General features: G+C 39.6%; 2 protein-coding genes across 11 annotated transcripts in view; one reads left to right on the top strand and one right to left on the bottom strand.

Annotated features, from left to right (window-relative positions):
* Tmem116 (transmembrane protein 116) overlaps positions 1 to 16,270 on the top strand; it is a 136,572-nt gene that overhangs the window by 104,072 nt on the left and 16,230 nt on the right. The window contains exons 11-12 of one of the 4 annotated variants that reach the window (XR_010039628.1): positions 1,401 to 1,485; positions 14,133 to 15,777. Coding sequence is in view for 2 of the 4 variants with exons in the window: in XM_063225658.1 (XP_063081728.1) it covers positions 14,133 to 14,207 (75 nt within the window). In the remaining 2 variants the exon portion in view is untranslated. Of the gene's footprint in view, positions 1 to 1,400; positions 3,155 to 14,132; positions 15,778 to 16,270 lie in introns of those variants that run through there. The other 3 variants (XR_010039627.1, XM_063225658.1, XM_063225660.1) reach the window with 3 other exon arrangements.
* The window catches only part of Mapkapk5 (MAPK activated protein kinase 5), a 25,673-nt gene continuing 12,623 nt past the window's right edge, over positions 3,221 to 16,270 (bottom strand). For 3 of the 7 annotated variants that reach the window (XM_003462944.5, XM_063225655.1, XM_013144823.3), the window contains 7 exons: positions 14,642 to 14,722; positions 12,054 to 12,241; positions 9,959 to 10,079; positions 6,886 to 7,016; positions 6,501 to 6,622; positions 5,428 to 5,532; positions 3,221 to 3,414 (listed from right to left, as the gene is read on the bottom strand). In XM_003462944.5, coding sequence (XP_003462992.1) covers positions 3,320 to 3,414; positions 5,428 to 5,532; positions 6,501 to 6,622; positions 6,886 to 7,016; positions 9,959 to 10,079; positions 12,054 to 12,241; positions 14,642 to 14,722 — 843 coding nt within the window. In that variant the 3' untranslated portion in view covers positions 3,221 to 3,319. Of the gene's footprint in view, positions 3,421 to 5,427; positions 5,533 to 6,500; positions 6,623 to 6,885; positions 7,017 to 9,958; positions 10,080 to 12,053; positions 12,242 to 14,641; positions 14,723 to 16,270 lie in introns of all 7 variants that reach the window. The other 4 variants (XM_005000480.4, XM_063225654.1, XM_063225651.1 and 1 more) reach the window with 3 other exon arrangements.

The raw sequence follows: 16,270 nt of genomic DNA, 5'->3' as shown, positions 1-16,270 counted from the left end.
ATAATCCTCGCACTCAGAAGGCTGAGGCAGGAGAATCGCTGTAAGTTTGAGGGTAGCCTGGACTATATACTGTGTAAGTTCAAAGCCAGCATGAACTACATGGCAAGACCCTGTTGCAAAAACAAAGCAACAACAAAAAGAAACAAGTAACATAAACTTTTTTTTTTTTTTTGCTTTTTCATTTTTATCGGTACCGGGGATCGAATTCACAACCACCTGCTTGCAAGGCAGGTGCTTATGCCGCTGAGCTAAATCCCCAGCCCCTTCAAGTAACATAAACTTTTTAAAAAATCTATTCTTCCTGTGTATTTCAATACATAAATTTCTGATAGGCATTTCCCCATAGTCATATAATCTAACAGATTAAAAAAAAATGTTGTTCCACATTAAGCAGACTGATATAATCTAAAAATACTTGATTGATTAGTAATAGTTTTAATAAGCAGGTTAACAAATCATGGGAAAACTGGAGGTTGAAACCTACTACTTTAAGAACTATTTCTACAGTGTTTCCAGAAGTATAGGAGTTTAAGAGATGGACTATAAAAATACAAGATATAATTTCATTTCCAGATATGTGTGGGTTTTGCATTATTGGCAATCCTGACTCACATGTTAAAGTAGAATTTACTGTTAGTGTAAGAATATACAAACAAAACTTAACTTTCAAAACAACAGTGCTGGACCTCTTAGGAGCTATTGTGTTTTCAAGGAACCCTACAAGATAGGACTCAGCTGGGGCATCCTCCAGGGTTTTCAGAGACTTCCACCACTGTGATGGAAGCACACAGCTTTCATTTTACAGGCCAGAAAAATTCAGCCTGAAGTGCAACATGGGTAACTGGTGCTCAAAAAGGAAGCATCCATAACGCCTGCTAAGAGCGAGATCATGAGTTCAATTCCTAGAACCCAACCGCCAAAAAGGAAACATCATTGTGTATACTCTTTTACAACATGCCCAAAATTCATCACATCTGAGCCTTTAGAATATACCTAAATGAGAAATTTGCTAAATTCACTGTATACCGTGTGTACAGTGACGTTCTCTGAAAAGTAACAAAAGGGGTCCAGGGTTGTGGCTCAGAAGCACAGCACCTGCTCAGCAATGCAAGGTCCTGAGTCCTGAGTTTGATACCTAGTACCAAAAAAATAAATTAACAAAAGAAGTTATTGCCCTTCTCTCCCGAAAGAATGCTGAAGCTCTATCCTAAGAAAGGAACACTACAGATGGTTCAGCTCTTATAGAAACAAGTGCATAGTTTTCCCTGGCTCTAAAAGGTGATTTTACTGAAAAGTTGACTAGGCTCTTAAATCAACTAAATTTTCTGGTTGGTAAATGTAAATTTTTTTTTTTTTTTAAAATACTGCCTAACTCAGCTCTTGCTACCTTTTTTTGGCAGTGTTTCAACTTAGAACAGCTATCAGTCACCTAAAATTAATGAACCGTCCTCAAGAGAAAACACCATAAATTGCATATTCTGCAAGGTAAATGGGAATCAGAGTAATAACGTAATTTTTAAAAGATACCATTTGTTTGTTCTTTTCTGATTTTTGTTTTGATTGGTTTTTTTGAGACAAGGTCTTGCTATGTAGTTCCGTTTGGCCTTGAACACGCCACATAGCCTAAGCTGGCTTCAAAAACTTGTATTTCGAGGGCTGGGGGTTTAGCTCAGCGGTGTAAGTGCCTGCTTGGCAAACGTGAGGTCATGAGTTCAATCCCTGGTACCAAAAAAAAAAAAAAGACAACAACAAAAAGCAACTCAACTCATATTACAATCCTCCTGTTTCAGCTTCCTGAGTGTTGGGATGACAGGCGTGCACCACCCTGCCCAGTGACACCATGTGTTCTTATATAGTCCCACAGTCAGTCTCACATATATGGAACATACTAATCAAATGTCACCCTGAAGACATACTCAGCAAAATAGAGGGATTGGAAAAGGGAGTGAGTTCTGTGGGATCAACTTTGACTAAACACAATGTGATGGAGTAAGACTCAATAACTTAGACTACTCAACCTGTTACCCTGTGCCACGAACTGGAGCTTGCCTATTAGCTTTTCTACTTACCAACATAGATAGCCACCAAATACTGCTTGAAAAAAAAAGAGCTGCATCCATATGTACAACAGAAAACTAGAATGATTCATTAAACAGCTGTATTCTGGGCCAGAACCATGCTTTTTGAAAATGAAGGGAACTGAAGAAAATAAATACAGCCCAGGGGATGCTAAGAAGAAATTCAGGAAGAAACATTACAGAGCCGCACAAAGAGCACTAAAAAAAACTAGATAACTTTACATGCTAATCTAATAGTGTAATTTCTGTTCTATATAACTTTCTCAGGAAAAGCACCCCAAAAAGTGAAACAGAAAAGAAAGAAAAATAAGTAATAAAGCAGGGGAGGGATTAAAGAGGAAGGGGGAGAACAAGTGGGACCTCAGGGAAGGGGAAAGAGAAGTTCTTGTTAAACCTGTGAAGAATAAACCCAAAAGCGAATCTCACTAGATTTAAGAAATACATCAATACCCTTTTAACAAATACGATAAAAAGGAAATGTTGTCACTTTTCTCTTGGGAATTAGGTACAAGAAAAATGATGGCACAATTCCCTCTTTTATCATGAGAACTGGCTCCTTAGGCCCTCAAGTGTGTATCCCGTGAATTCCAGCAGGTAGTCACCAATGATGGATGCACAATTTCTTGGCATTAGAGCTAATCTACCAATAGAATAGAAAGTAAATCAAAGAGCAGTTGAAACCAGATTGCACAGTATTTGATTTGATTGTTCACTAAGCAGAAAAGCCAGTATAGCTGGTTCTATATCCATCTCTGGCAAGTTTTTGAATACTTTATTACAAATAAATCAATCTTGTCTTAACAATACTATCATTGTACAAATGTAAGATGAAACAGTCCTAAATTAATAAATCTCTAGGAACTGAGTTTTTCTTAAAAACAGTAATTACAAGCTGGGTGTGGTGGCACACACCTGTAATCCCAGCACTTGGGAGGCTGAGGCAGAAAGATCATTGCAAATTAGAGACCAGCCTGGGCTACAAAGTGAGCTCAAGACCAGCCTCAACTACATAGCAAGACCCTGTCTCAAAAGACAAAAGACAAAAAAAAAAAAAAAAACCCAAAACGAAAAAATAACCCAACACAGTAATTATACTATTAGTAAATCCTGTATCTAAATCTATATAGCAACTTTGAACAATGTGGAAATTAAATTATGATTTATTAATTTACATAAAAATTACTTTATACATTAAGCAATATTTTTTCAAATTGTTTTTTAAAAAAAGTTTGAAGTTGTCATTATTGGGATTCATGGGAAGTGGTTTGCTCTTCTATCACTTGCTTCACAATTTCTGCCAGTTTTAGTCGATCTACTTTATCTGTGAATCCATGACCTGAAACTCAAGAAAAAACAAGGTCAGTACTCAAACTTTGAGAGGTTATAGGCTTTGGACAGGAACCTACTAAGGTCACCTGACCAGTCTCAAATGCGCTCTGAACAACGCAGGAACCATCCCAACACTGACCAAAAGTAATTTAGATCTCCCATTTTTCAGACAGCAATTGAGCTGTTCTGTTCCCTGGTTGTAAAAGCCCAAAACTTACAACAACAACGTAAAACCAAATAACCAAGATGTATGTATAATGAAAGAAATATACCTCAAATATATAAAGAACTCCTGCACTTCTATAAGAAAGTTACGCTCAATGGGGAAAAGACTTGAATGGGCACTCACAAAACAGGAAATTTAAATGGCCAATAAACATGCACCAGTGTATACTAACAAGAATAGTTAAGACAATAGCAACAGTTGGTATGGGTATACAATAATTAGATCCCTCATATGCTGCCGTTCATATAATCTCTTTAAAAAACTGGTGGCATTGCCTAGTAAAGCCAACAGATGAGTACCTTCATGGACTAGCAGATCTAATCTAGTTATGTAAGAGAAACAATTGTTAATCTCAAAAAGCACATACAAGGTATTTATAGCAGCCCTTTTCTTAGTAAAACCTAGAAAAAATCCAAAATCCACTTGACACTAAAATGGATAAACATAATATATACATATGAAAATGAAACATGTGCTACACACAACAATATGGATGGAACTCACAAACAGAAACTGACCCAAAGCAGCCAGATGCAAAAAGGACTTGTCTGAATCTATTTACATTAAATACAAAACTAATCTTCAGTGCTAGAAATCAGGATTGTGACTATACCATAGTAGAAAGGGAATGACTTGGAAGACAGCATGTTTTACTGTATAACCTAGGTGCTGGTTATAGGGGAGTGTTCACTTTGTGAAAATTCAATGAAAGTACAAAATTCATGTGGTCACTTTGTTTTAGATTACTGATATACCTCAAACTAAAAAAAAAAAAAAAAAACCCAGGGAAGTTCATCTCTTGTAACTCCCCACCATACCCCCTTTTCCCAATGGCACACATAAGAAACAAATTCAGTGATGAAGTCAGAGTTTGCTCCCTTCCCTGAACATCCTGGAGCTCATCAAGTGTAATGTACTACATTGGAATGACAATACAGTAAGTCTCTGATTTATGAAGGAGTTTTGTTCTGCAAGAAGATAAGTTCAACAAAGTGAGTTTTATGCATATTCAACACAAATATACAATGTATACTGCTTTGTGCTTCCGAGCAGTTCCCTCCACATCACCACCGCTTTTCCTCTTGCTTCTGGACATCCCGAGCTCTAACTGAGCACTGTACTACTATATACTACCTGACTGCACAGTAAGCACATGGTAGCATAGCTGTGACAGTGTCCAATAGACATATAAGCTAATTCCATGACTTGTCTGCTTCTACAAATGTTTGTTATGCAAGGTCCATTTGTGTCTGTGAAAGTTCACAACTCAAATGTTCATAAATCAGGAACTTATTGTATAAAAATCCGTTAAAAAAAGGCTAACTTAAAGGGAAAAACTTCCACTAGCAGCAGATCTGGCAATTTCGTGCTTTTTAATGAAATGGCTCTTCTCTAGCTAACAGATCAGCAGGTTGAACTTCCTTGGATTTTGTCTCTTTTCTCCCTTTCAGTGTGTGCTGTTCCTCAATAATCTAATGAACACAGCCCAGGTATGTGGAAAAGAGTTCTATGAGCTGGAATTTGTTTACTGAGGTGGTGTGTGATAGAGACTCTCCACTGTTGAATCTGCAACACATAACTCATTTGAATTCTGGAAAACAAGTGAAAGGACTACATATCCACATGTGCCTGACCGGTTCACGTAGGGCTAATCCCCCTCTATCAATATTCCACTCATTCTCCAGCCCCTCTTCATCGCAAAACACCCCAGGTTAAGGCCCCAAAGAAATCCTATACGTTCTACAGATAACTGCTTCTCTGCATTCGGAGGAAAGGAGTGAGAAAGGGCCCTACCATTCCAGCTGAAGCTTTGCAGGGTATCCCTTAGGAGTTTGCATTCCCGGTTATACTTCCAGGCTTCCAGCATTACTTCATTCAGCTTCTCATCTTCATTCTCTCCTATTGGTAAGGATGAAGAGGAAGTTGCATTTTTCCTGCAGCATCATGGGATTCTAGTGTCAGAGATGGAAGGACATGATGTCCAACTAGTTGAGAAATGATGACTAAATGTGCAAACCTTCCCCAGATACTGGCTCCACTGCTAGTTCCTACATTACACATCTACCACTTCTGGTCACTGAACTCTTCTACTTTGACATCCTCACATAATTGCTCTAATAGCCCCAAAGCTGTTAGTACTAGGTGATGAGTAATAGGATCTGGCAGACTTTGTCACTGAGCAAAAATACCTGGCCATCCTAAGACCAAGAGAAGGAGGGAGAACAAGGCCAAGTGGACCTTCTTTCTCCTCAGCTCATTCTTTGCTTTAAAAGGCTGAGATATATTACATGAGTTATCTTAAAACCAAGGAATTTAGTAAGACATTTTCTGGCTTAATCCATGAAGCGGAACATTCATCAGCTGAGACTAGCTCCTCACATTACCTACCTTTGAGTGGAGAGAGAACACATGGAAAGAATGCACTCACTCCCAAGGAACCATGTGTAAGTTAGGCTGCCTGTGCCAAGTGCTAGTTCTAAACTAAGCATTCTCTTTATAGTCACAAGCTAAACATGGTGTTGCATTCTAAAGACTGGAAATGATGTTCACAGCCTAGAACCTGATCCTGACCCTGTCTATATTTTCTTTCTTCATCCTCCATTCTGTGCCCTCATTGTCAAATTAAGATAACAAAATTACATGCTATACCTAACAATGGCAATTAAGGAAACCCTAAGAAACACAGAACTTACCACATTTCTGAACTTCCACTGCCCACTCTTTTTAGTGGACATAAACTAATTTATATAATGTATTTATTTTCTTCTAACAAAAAGGTACAACAGACAAATCCAAATCAAAACATTCCTTTTGTCATACACACGTGCATGCATCCATGCACACAAAACATTAGTAAACGGTGTGACCTTTACCAGCCTGGGGGAGAATACACTGAGCAATCACATCTCGAAGCTTTTCCAAGGCAACATTTGAATCCTCAGCTCCATTCTCATGGTTGTGGATGTAAACACCATCCTTTGGCTTGGTGCTTTGAAAGTTTAGGGGAGAGGTAACAAAATGAAAACCTCAGAACCCAGCCCTTAACAGATAATAACTCTAAACACAAAGTAACAAAATTTTTAGATAAATCACTATAGAATGTGTCTAGTTGCTGAAGCTATTTAAAGAGCTTATTTTTTCTATGACCTTAGGTAAAAAAACAAAACAAAAAAAGGCAGACTCTTGGCAGAGCTTTTACCACCCAGCAATCAACTGTGCCAGCCATGAAGAATCAAAGAAACAAGCTGTTACCCAAGTAACTTCCTCTTCCTCAGAATGGGGTTGTTCACTGAGTGTAGGGGTTTGAGGCTGACTTTCAGGTCCTGTATTCTCATGTTGGCCAACTGCTCTGCATGAGCCTGCTGGATTCCAGCAACCACTGCCTAAATGTAAACACTGCAATCAATTTTTCACATTCATTGCTGGGTATCTAAAATGCTAATCTAAGAAGTAAGAAGGAAAAATTCAAAGCACTCAAAAGGCAGTTTCACTCTTATGCTAATGGAATACAAATTTTGATAAAGAGAGGATTTCCTAGATTAGCAGGCCCCAGGAAATACTAGACCCACCAAAGGGCACACAAGCCTTCCTCCTTGGCAATAGGAAGAAAAATGTAAGAAGTACTAATAAGGCTTATGCTCATAGCCATTGATGAAAGCAAGTACCCCAGGGGAAAGTGGCTAGCTACCGTCCAAGAAGCTTTACAGACTGATTTTATTCACTGCCCATCATGTACACAGTCACTTCAATCCTGAGAGTTTAGAACTGAGCCTGGCCAAACTCAATCTCCAGACCCTCATGAACTAAGACCACATCCTGAAGGATAAGCCAGTCAATTAATTTACAGTGAGAAACAACATTCCTGGAGTCCAGAACTCTTCAAGTCTGTGCCTTTATCATCAATGTGCATTCTCACCACAGGCAGACCAAAATAGAAAGCCAAATACTCAGTAGGCCGTTTTACAGGACTGAGATGTTCTCTTATTCCAACTGTGAGCATGTATCAGGAGAGATACATTATGCCATAGTTCACCTCTGATGGTTTACAACTGTGGCAGAATGAATTTGATTTCTATTTTAATACCTCTATTTTATCTGAATTCTAACAACAAAATCTGACAACTTCAAAAAGTAGTGAAGCTGAACATGGTGGCACAACCCTGTAATCCCAGCACTCAGGAGGTTGAGGCAGGAGGATCACTACAAGTGAATTTTTTTGACAACTTCAAAAAGTAGTGAGTTCTTTAGTGAGCCTGCAGTCAAATCAGTTCAAGCTACTGACGGGCCAGTCCTAGTACATTCTCCCATCTATCTCATAATTAATGGCCCATATTCAGACTAATGGTCTGCATATTCAGACTTTGCTTCATTATGTTCTGATTATTTTTTTCTTTTGATATCAGGAATTGAACTCAGGACCCCGTGCATGCCAGACAGGCACTTATGCCGCTGAGCTATATCCCTGGCCCTCTACTGATTTTTTAAGTAATGCCAAAAAGCAGGGTTACTTGTTTATTTCCAGGATCTTAAGGAATGCTATACTTGCTATACTGTAATCTCCATGTGTTTGACAACCAGGATGTAAGAATTCTTTTGGACTCTGAACTGGCCACATTATTTCTGAACAAACTGTCACATTTAAATAGGAAGATAATTATGCACAAATCAAAAAGATGGCAAAGAATTTTGTTCCTTCTAGTTTTCCTTTTTGTCCTATTTTTTTTCATGTTCATTTGCTTTTTTTTTTGGGGGGGGGTCTTTTTGAGACAAGGTTTCATTATCCAATTGAGACTGGCCCTGACCTCCGTGTAGCCTAGGCTGGCCTCAAACAGCAATTCTCCTGTCTTGGCTCCCAAGTGCTGAGATTACAGGCACATTCCACTATACCTGGGCTTGTTCATGTACTCTTTTTTCAAACTTTAACCACATCCTTTTGAAGATGGTAATACGTGAGTCTCTGTCACTACCTCGACCTCTCAGCCACACTCTTGTCCCGCGCTACCTGTCTCATTCATTTCAACATCCTTCTGCTATCTCAGGCAATGTCTGTCGCCTATAAGGCTATCTCGCCCAAAGCAGCCTCCTTCCTGACTTCCTTTTTTGTTGTTTTTTGTTGTCTTTTTGAGACAGAGTCTCACTATGCAGACCAGGCTGGCGTTGGGCTCACTTTGTAGCCCAGGCTGGTCTGGAACTTGCAACAATCTACCTTGCCTCAATCTCCCGAGTAGGGTTACAGGAGTGCACCACCATACCTGGCTGATGTCCCTATTTACCAGTTCTACCACCATCTAAATCAGTCACTGTCTCCTTACATCTACTCATCATAAAAAAACTACAGAAACTTTTCATCATAGATACTGGGTCTAGCATCTACCTCTATTTCTCTGTTCCTAGAGCCACCCTTTAATGTCTATACCAATGCAGAGGTAAAAGACGGCAAAATCAGTAAGTCTGACCAACTATTCCTAAATAAATTTCAAGCAGCAAAACTCTTCTCAAAAATCCACAAGACACCTCAGTTGAACCTCACTGAGACTTAAGCCGTCTGTCTACTTGCAAGGCCTGGCCCCGCCACACCTGTCTCTAGCTGCTCATTAGTGAGGCCAGACTGTTTTTCTATTGATGAACTTTAATCTGTATTTTTTGCTCAAGTTCTTCGTTTCTTTTTTTTTTTTTTTTTGTCTTTTTCCTTTTTATCAGTACCAGGGATCGAACTCATGACTGCCTGCTTGCAAGGCAGGCGCTTATGTCGCTAAGCTAAATCCCCAGCCCCTAGTTCCAAGTTCTTCATTTCATATGGGCACTTGCATTGTCTACTGTAATTCCTCCAGGACAACTCAGGCCTGAACCTATGGAAGAGCTCAGAAGCTGCTACCCAGTAGACAATAAGTGTAAAGGTTTCTGCCTTCTTATGGGGCAAGATAACCTCCTTTGGAGGTGTTCTTTTTCTAAATTCCTGTAACCATTTATAGAAAATTTGATGTGTAAAGTTTCTGATGTTTGAAATGTTCCCTCTTTGTGTGTGTTGGCCTTGAGTTACTAAGCAGTTTTGTGTAAGCCCCTTAGGGAAGGGTGTCTCTACTGCTCAGTGCCCCACAAACCACAGCATAAATATGGAGGATATGCCTTTAAGTGTTCTATTAGTGCAGACTTTGATGTGTTTTTTTAATGGAAAAAGTTCTTTCCTGGTTTTCAGGAAACCAAAACCATATCTCTAAAAAAAAGAGCGCACTCTCCATTGTTTTGCCTTTAACCTCTAAGTCAAGCCCCAGCTTTCCTTCTCAATAGTGTCTTTTCAGTCAAGAAAATAAATGGCATTCATAACCTTATCCATCATCAGCTGGGCAGAAGGTAACACATTATCAAGGGCCTCGGTAGAGTTGAGCCAAGGGTGATCCAACACTCCCTCAATGGTGAGTCTTTCTTCCGGTTTGACCTTCAGGAGCCTGTGGAGAAAAGAATAGGCTGCTATGCCCAGATGCCCCATTAAGAAAGCACCGCGAGTTCCAGGGCATGGCCCTCACCAGCTCTTAACTTCTTTTGATTACTTTTTTTTTAAAACTTCTTCTGACTTTCCACCAACTCCTACAGGTCTATGTCTTCTCAGTCCTTTGTTGTGAGACACTGTGTCTTGAGGTGGTCCACTCTGTACTAGACAGACATTTAAAATGGTACAAACAGGCTTAATCCAGTGAAACTTCAAACTGAGTTTTAGTGTTCACTAAGGTAATCTTACATGGTTTACAGTTACTAAGACCTTGAATCTCCACAATGAAATTTCTAAAACAATGGATTCTTTTTTGTTTTTATCAGTACCAGGGATCAAACTCACGACCACACACTTGCAAGGAAGGCGCTTATGCCGCTGAGCTAAATCCCCAGCCCCAACAATGGGTTCTAACTTACCAAAGAACTCAAAGTATTCTTGGTTAATACTGATGGTAAAATGAGTTGAGGGGTCCTATGAGGCTGAATGTTTCCTGAGCTCTGCAGCGCTATCTCCTTCCAACTACATCTCCTCCCATTCCAAGTGTCACAGTCAGGGCCATAGGCCTAATTGCCCTTTTCACTGCTGTGCAAACTCCTGGAGCATTCTGTACAAACACCTTTGAATTTCTAAAACAAGGATTATTTAAAAAAGAATCCCCCAAAGTCAAAGAAAGATAATGAGTGCTATTCTATGGACAGGAAATAAATTCTACAGAAAACTGGCAAAGAACCCAGAAAGGACATAAAGATTTTAGTTAAGGAATTGGACATATAGCATGGAAATAGAATGTCAAGACAGATAGAGATGCCAGGTGTAGTGGCACACACCTATAATTCAGCACTCAGGAGGCTGAGGGAGGAGTATCATTATGAGTTTGAGACTAGCGTGGACTACAAAAGTGAGCTCAAGGCCAGCCTGAATTGCATAGCAAGACCTGTCCTCCACCAGAAAAAAAAAAAAAAAAAAATGCAGATAGAGATTCAACCATTATCCCTATTCTCCCACCAAAATTTATTACTATATTTTAGAATAGTCCCTTTTTCTAGTCCTCAGTTGTCCCTAACAGGACAATCTCCCTTGAAAGGAAACAATCTCTACAGAGAAATGGTTGCACTGTCAGAAGATAATGACAGTACCGTTCTTTTAACACTTAATAGACCAAAAATGAGATACCAGTCAGTAATTCATTCATTAGAAATAAAAAAACAGTGCCCAACTTGGGTGGGTAGAAAAATTAAATGTATCTCAAATTCAGTACTGCTTTAATACTCCCAATACTATAAGTCTCTGTGACTCTGCCTCATCCATTCACTAGACCAAATTCTTAACTGAATCTTCCCAGTTTAATATGTATCAGAGCAACCAACTCTGACTGGGAAGACTGGAGAGTGGCCTCCAGACTTAACATAACCACACTATGACAGCATCCAAGAAAGGAAAAGCCAAACGTGTCATTATCATCTTGGTACCCCAGTTCAGTTCCTGGAATCAGATTCCTCTCCAGTGACTGGTTTACCTACATACAAGAACACATCCACATCAGGAGGTTTGCCACCTAAGGTCCTAAGTTTTTTGTACCAAAAATCAAACGTAGGACCTTGTGCTTGTCAGGCAGGCACTTACGCCACTGAGCTATATCCCTGGCCCTAGGGCCCTAAGTTAATGCCCACAGAGACTTGCTAGAGAGACCTGGGTTCTTAACTTCAAGAAACAGGTCTAGAGCTACAACAGGAAGAAGAAAAACTCCATTTTCTCTGAGGTGTAGACACTCACAACACTCACCTTGGGCCTAAGGGGTAAGATTTCTGTAATACTAAAACAAGAAGGAACCTAAGTAGGAAAACAAGTAACTCTCTCTACCCAGCATTTCCTTGGGCTCTACCGCCTTAAGGCCTTCTTAGCCTCCCCACCCAGCAGCCTGGGGACTTACTTCCTCACAACATCTTTGGCCATCTCTGAGATCTGGCTCCATTCTTCTTCCGGAAACTCAAAACTGCCTGTCATAATCTTTCTCCGCATATCTTTTGGGATAGTCCGGCTGTGATGTTTAGAGTAAAAAGGAGGGTATCCACATAGCATCACATAGATAATCACCCCTAGGGACCATAAGTCACAGCTCTGTAAAACAAAAAGAAAATGGTTACTCACAGCACAACCAGAACCTCAAAACATGACTCAAGAGTAACCCTAACATATGTAGGCTGACACCTCCAAAAATCACTTACCAGAGTTAGAACAGTTTGAAGACATCTTACGAGACCTAATCTTTCTCTTTCTTGGAGCTAGAGGATATTGAAATAGGACATCACTGAACTCCTTACCACTTTTTATTTTTTATTCGGAGACACAGTCTAAGTTATCCAGGCTGGTGTCAAACTTGTAATTCTCCTGCTTCAACCTCCCAAGCAGCTAAGATAAATTTTAGGCATACACTACCATGCTCAGCATTTTCTTTTCTTTTTCTCCACTTCCTCTTCCTCCTCCTCCTCTTCCTTCTTTTTCTTTCTTCTTCTTCTTTTTTTTTTGTTTTAGAGACAGAATCTTCCTGTGTACATCAGATTGGCCTTCAACCTACTCTGTAGCCCAGAATACCCTCAAACTTGTAGCAATCCTCCTGCCTCAGTCTCCATGTCCAGCTCTTCATATTTTTATATACCATCAACACTGTACATATGCACATCATCACACAAGGCCAGCTGGAGATAAAATGGTCATCTTTTTTCTCAATGCTTCAGCTCAGACTCATATCTAATCCTTGGGCACAGGTGTACGATACTATTCCCAGTCAAAGAAGTAACAGAACATAAACTAACTGGCTGTGAAACATGTATTGTGTCAACCTAAGTAGAGTTGAGGGCTCAGGAGAAAAGCAGCTAACACACATATAGGTTGAACCCATAATACAGCAGAAGCCATTTTGAAAAGACCCAAAGAAGTCTGACACAAAAGGCACTAAAAGGAAAAAGAAGCTATCTAAAAACACTACTTCAGTCATGAAGGACTCAGTCCATTTGCAAAACACTATATCGCTAGGGAAAGATGTTACAAAACAAAGAAAATTACCATCAACTACTATGTCAGTAGGTGTTAAGGTGATTATATGCCTGTACTCACTGCATAACTAATAAAGGAAGTTCAATGTAGCTCTAAATGCCTTGGGGCAAATGGGTTTGAATTATGACTCAGCCTACTACTGGGACTACACGTTCCTCATCAGTCACAGCTGTGTGCCTCTCAGAAAGCCTGAAAAGTGAGTGTCTCAAGCACTTGCACCCATGTATTGGCATCACGCCAGTGAATGTGGACACTGATGCATGCATGTTATTACAAAATTAGAAAAGGGTTCTTCAAAATGACTACAATCAAGCCAGGCATAGCGGATCATGCCTGAAATCCCGGCACCTTGGGAGCTGAGGAAAAAGGGTTTCAATTCACACTAGCGCTGGACAACTTAGCAAAACCCTGCCTTAAAATCTTAAAAAAATTTTAAAGGGGTTGGGAAGATAACTCAGTACAAAGGCCTCAGATTTGATCCTCAATGCCAGATAAAGAAGGAAGAAGATGAAAAAAGGAATCCAGATGTGTTATGTACACGTATCAGCTCCACACAAAGAATGTTAACAGTATGTATTACAAACATGTATTAATAAAAAAATCAATAAAAAGAATAGTGGAGCCAAAGCAGGTCTCCCAGCCTGTTTACCATCCTCAGCTCCTTCTCTGCCATCCATATCACCTCAAGTCCCCAAGCGGCATCATTTTTTCTGATCTCCAGGTCCTGCTTCCAGAGGCCTTAAACCATGAAACTCTCGTGCTTTAAAATAGAGATGCTCAATATATGGCCTATAGGTAGGAAACTATGATAGTATCAAGCAACATTTAGGAACAAATGCTGTATGCATTGAACACTAGATTTTGTTTACTGTCTTTGTTTTGTTGCTGTTGTTTTGAGATAGGATCCTGTTATGCAGCCCAGGCTGACCTTGAACTTGTGATCCTTCTTCCTCAGGTCAGTTTTTTATTATCGGTACCAGGGATCGAACTCATGACTGTCTGCTTGCAAGGCAGGTGCTTATGCTGCTGAGCTAAATCCCCAGCCCCTATCTCAGGTGAGTTTTAAGTTAGGTATTTTATGAGCTAATAAAAAAAATGGTACCACAAATAACCATACAATGGTCTACATTTGGTACTTAGAAATGGCCTGTACTTCCAAAAGCAAGCCAGCTATATCCTTTTAATGTGGTCAGCAGACTGTACGCTACCCAAATAAATAACCTAGTAAGTTATTTATAACTCTTGGTTCCCCCAAAAGTTAAATAGGTAAAAATATTTCTTATTTTATCATACAAAAACTTAAATTCCAAGTAATTTTCGATGTATCTGGCTGTTTTAAAGTCTTTCTGAGCTGGAATATTAAGCATTAAGATTGCACTTGTCCACATTCTCAGAGCGCTACAAACACCTCACAAGAAGAGAGGGTCTATGCTCTCAGGATGAAGCTACATATCTTTTACATACCTTGTTGTAAGTGTAGGGTGTTGGCGAGGTAGGTATGATCCCAGATTTCTCCTTCTGATGCCTTCTCTGTGCCTCTAGTACCTGCCAAGAGTCAAATCAAAAAGAACAATTTAATGAAAATCATACCACCAATATTCTGAATCCTGAGACAGACTATTGGAAGGCTGAAAAGAGAATGACAACCAACAATTGAAAAATAATTCCACATCAACACAATACTTTCACAAACCTTCTTTATTCCTCACAATTTATCAATCAAAGATGGACTTTCCCAGGTCAAGAATATAAAGATTGGGCCAGGAATATGGCTCAGTGACACAGCTTCTGCCTGGCAAGTATGAGGTCCCAAGTTCGACTGATTGCCCATTGCCCACCCCCCCAAAAAAAAAAGAAAAGAAAAAACTCTAAAGATCAAGTCCTCTTATCCCCAAAAAGGAGATTTACCTCTTTTCCCTACCTATGAAGGAGTCTGAGATCACTGACTTTTTTCCCCAGGAATATTCTTTATGCCTGTGCACAGCAAACACACACTTGTCAATCACACGAAGTATCTGTCACCATCAGAGACTACAGATCACTAACATCACATCGATTTGGATGTTAAGTGCTACACAGAAATATGACAAATGTGGTGCTATCATTCTGGCCAATCCTCTACTGTCCTATGCAGCAAGATTATGAGGTAAAAGGGGAAGCCTGGCAAACCCCAAACTGTTCCATGAAAGGTTCTGGGATGTTGAGGCCTTGTGTCGGTAAACTTCATCCTTACTCTAAGACCCACAAGTACTATCTGAGCCCATGAAGCTGCTGTCAATGGCAAATGCTGATGAGTGCTACACTTTAGCCAGGAGCTGCACCGCTACGTGGGGAACCTTGACAAGGCTACTTTCAGTGCTTACTCAAAGAATACAGCTATCAACAGAAATTCACTGAACATCTGGAAAAGATACCAGAATCTCCATGCAGAGGACCCTGATACCAGCTGTGACCACAACATAGAGTTTGTAACATAAGAAGAACGAAGTAAATTAATTAACTTGAAAAATATCATTTGCAACACCATAAAATTACTAAACATTGAGACTAAATCTAACAAAAGTTGTTAAAGACCTGTACATTAAAAACTATACAAGCCAGGTATAGTGGTATATGTCTGTAATTCCAGCACTTGGGAGGCTGAGGCAGGAGGGTAGTTGTAAGTTTGAGACTAGCCTGAGCTACAAAGTGAGTTCAAGGCCAGCCTGAAATGCATAGTGAGACCCTGTCTCAAAAAAAAAGACCAAAAAAAGAAAGAATATACAGGAATTTAACTCAGTGGTATAAGCACCTGCCTGGCAAGTGCAAAGTTCTGAGTTTGATCCCTGATACCTGGAACAAAAAACAACCACAAAAAACTACAAATATTCCTCAGCAAAATTAAGGCAAAATTAAATGGATGAATTAAAAAAAAAAAAGTAAATGGAATGATACAGAATGTGAATAGGAAAGAGTTAAATTTCATTATTATTTGCAGATGACATGATATTCTACATAGAATACCTACCAAAACTCCACCCTTTTCAGTATCTTCCCTAAAGAATTAAAAGCATACCACAGCAATATATGAATACCCATGTATACATTGGCATA

This window comes from Cavia porcellus, unplaced genomic scaffold, assembly GCF_034190915.1.
Source record: "Cavia porcellus strain 051 isolate PalLab524CR breed Dunkin Hartley unplaced genomic scaffold, mCavPor4.1 scaffold_16, whole genome shotgun sequence".
NCBI lineage: Eukaryota > Metazoa > Chordata > Mammalia > Rodentia > Caviidae > Cavia > Cavia porcellus.
This window is presented reverse-complemented; position numbering and strand designations above follow the sequence as displayed.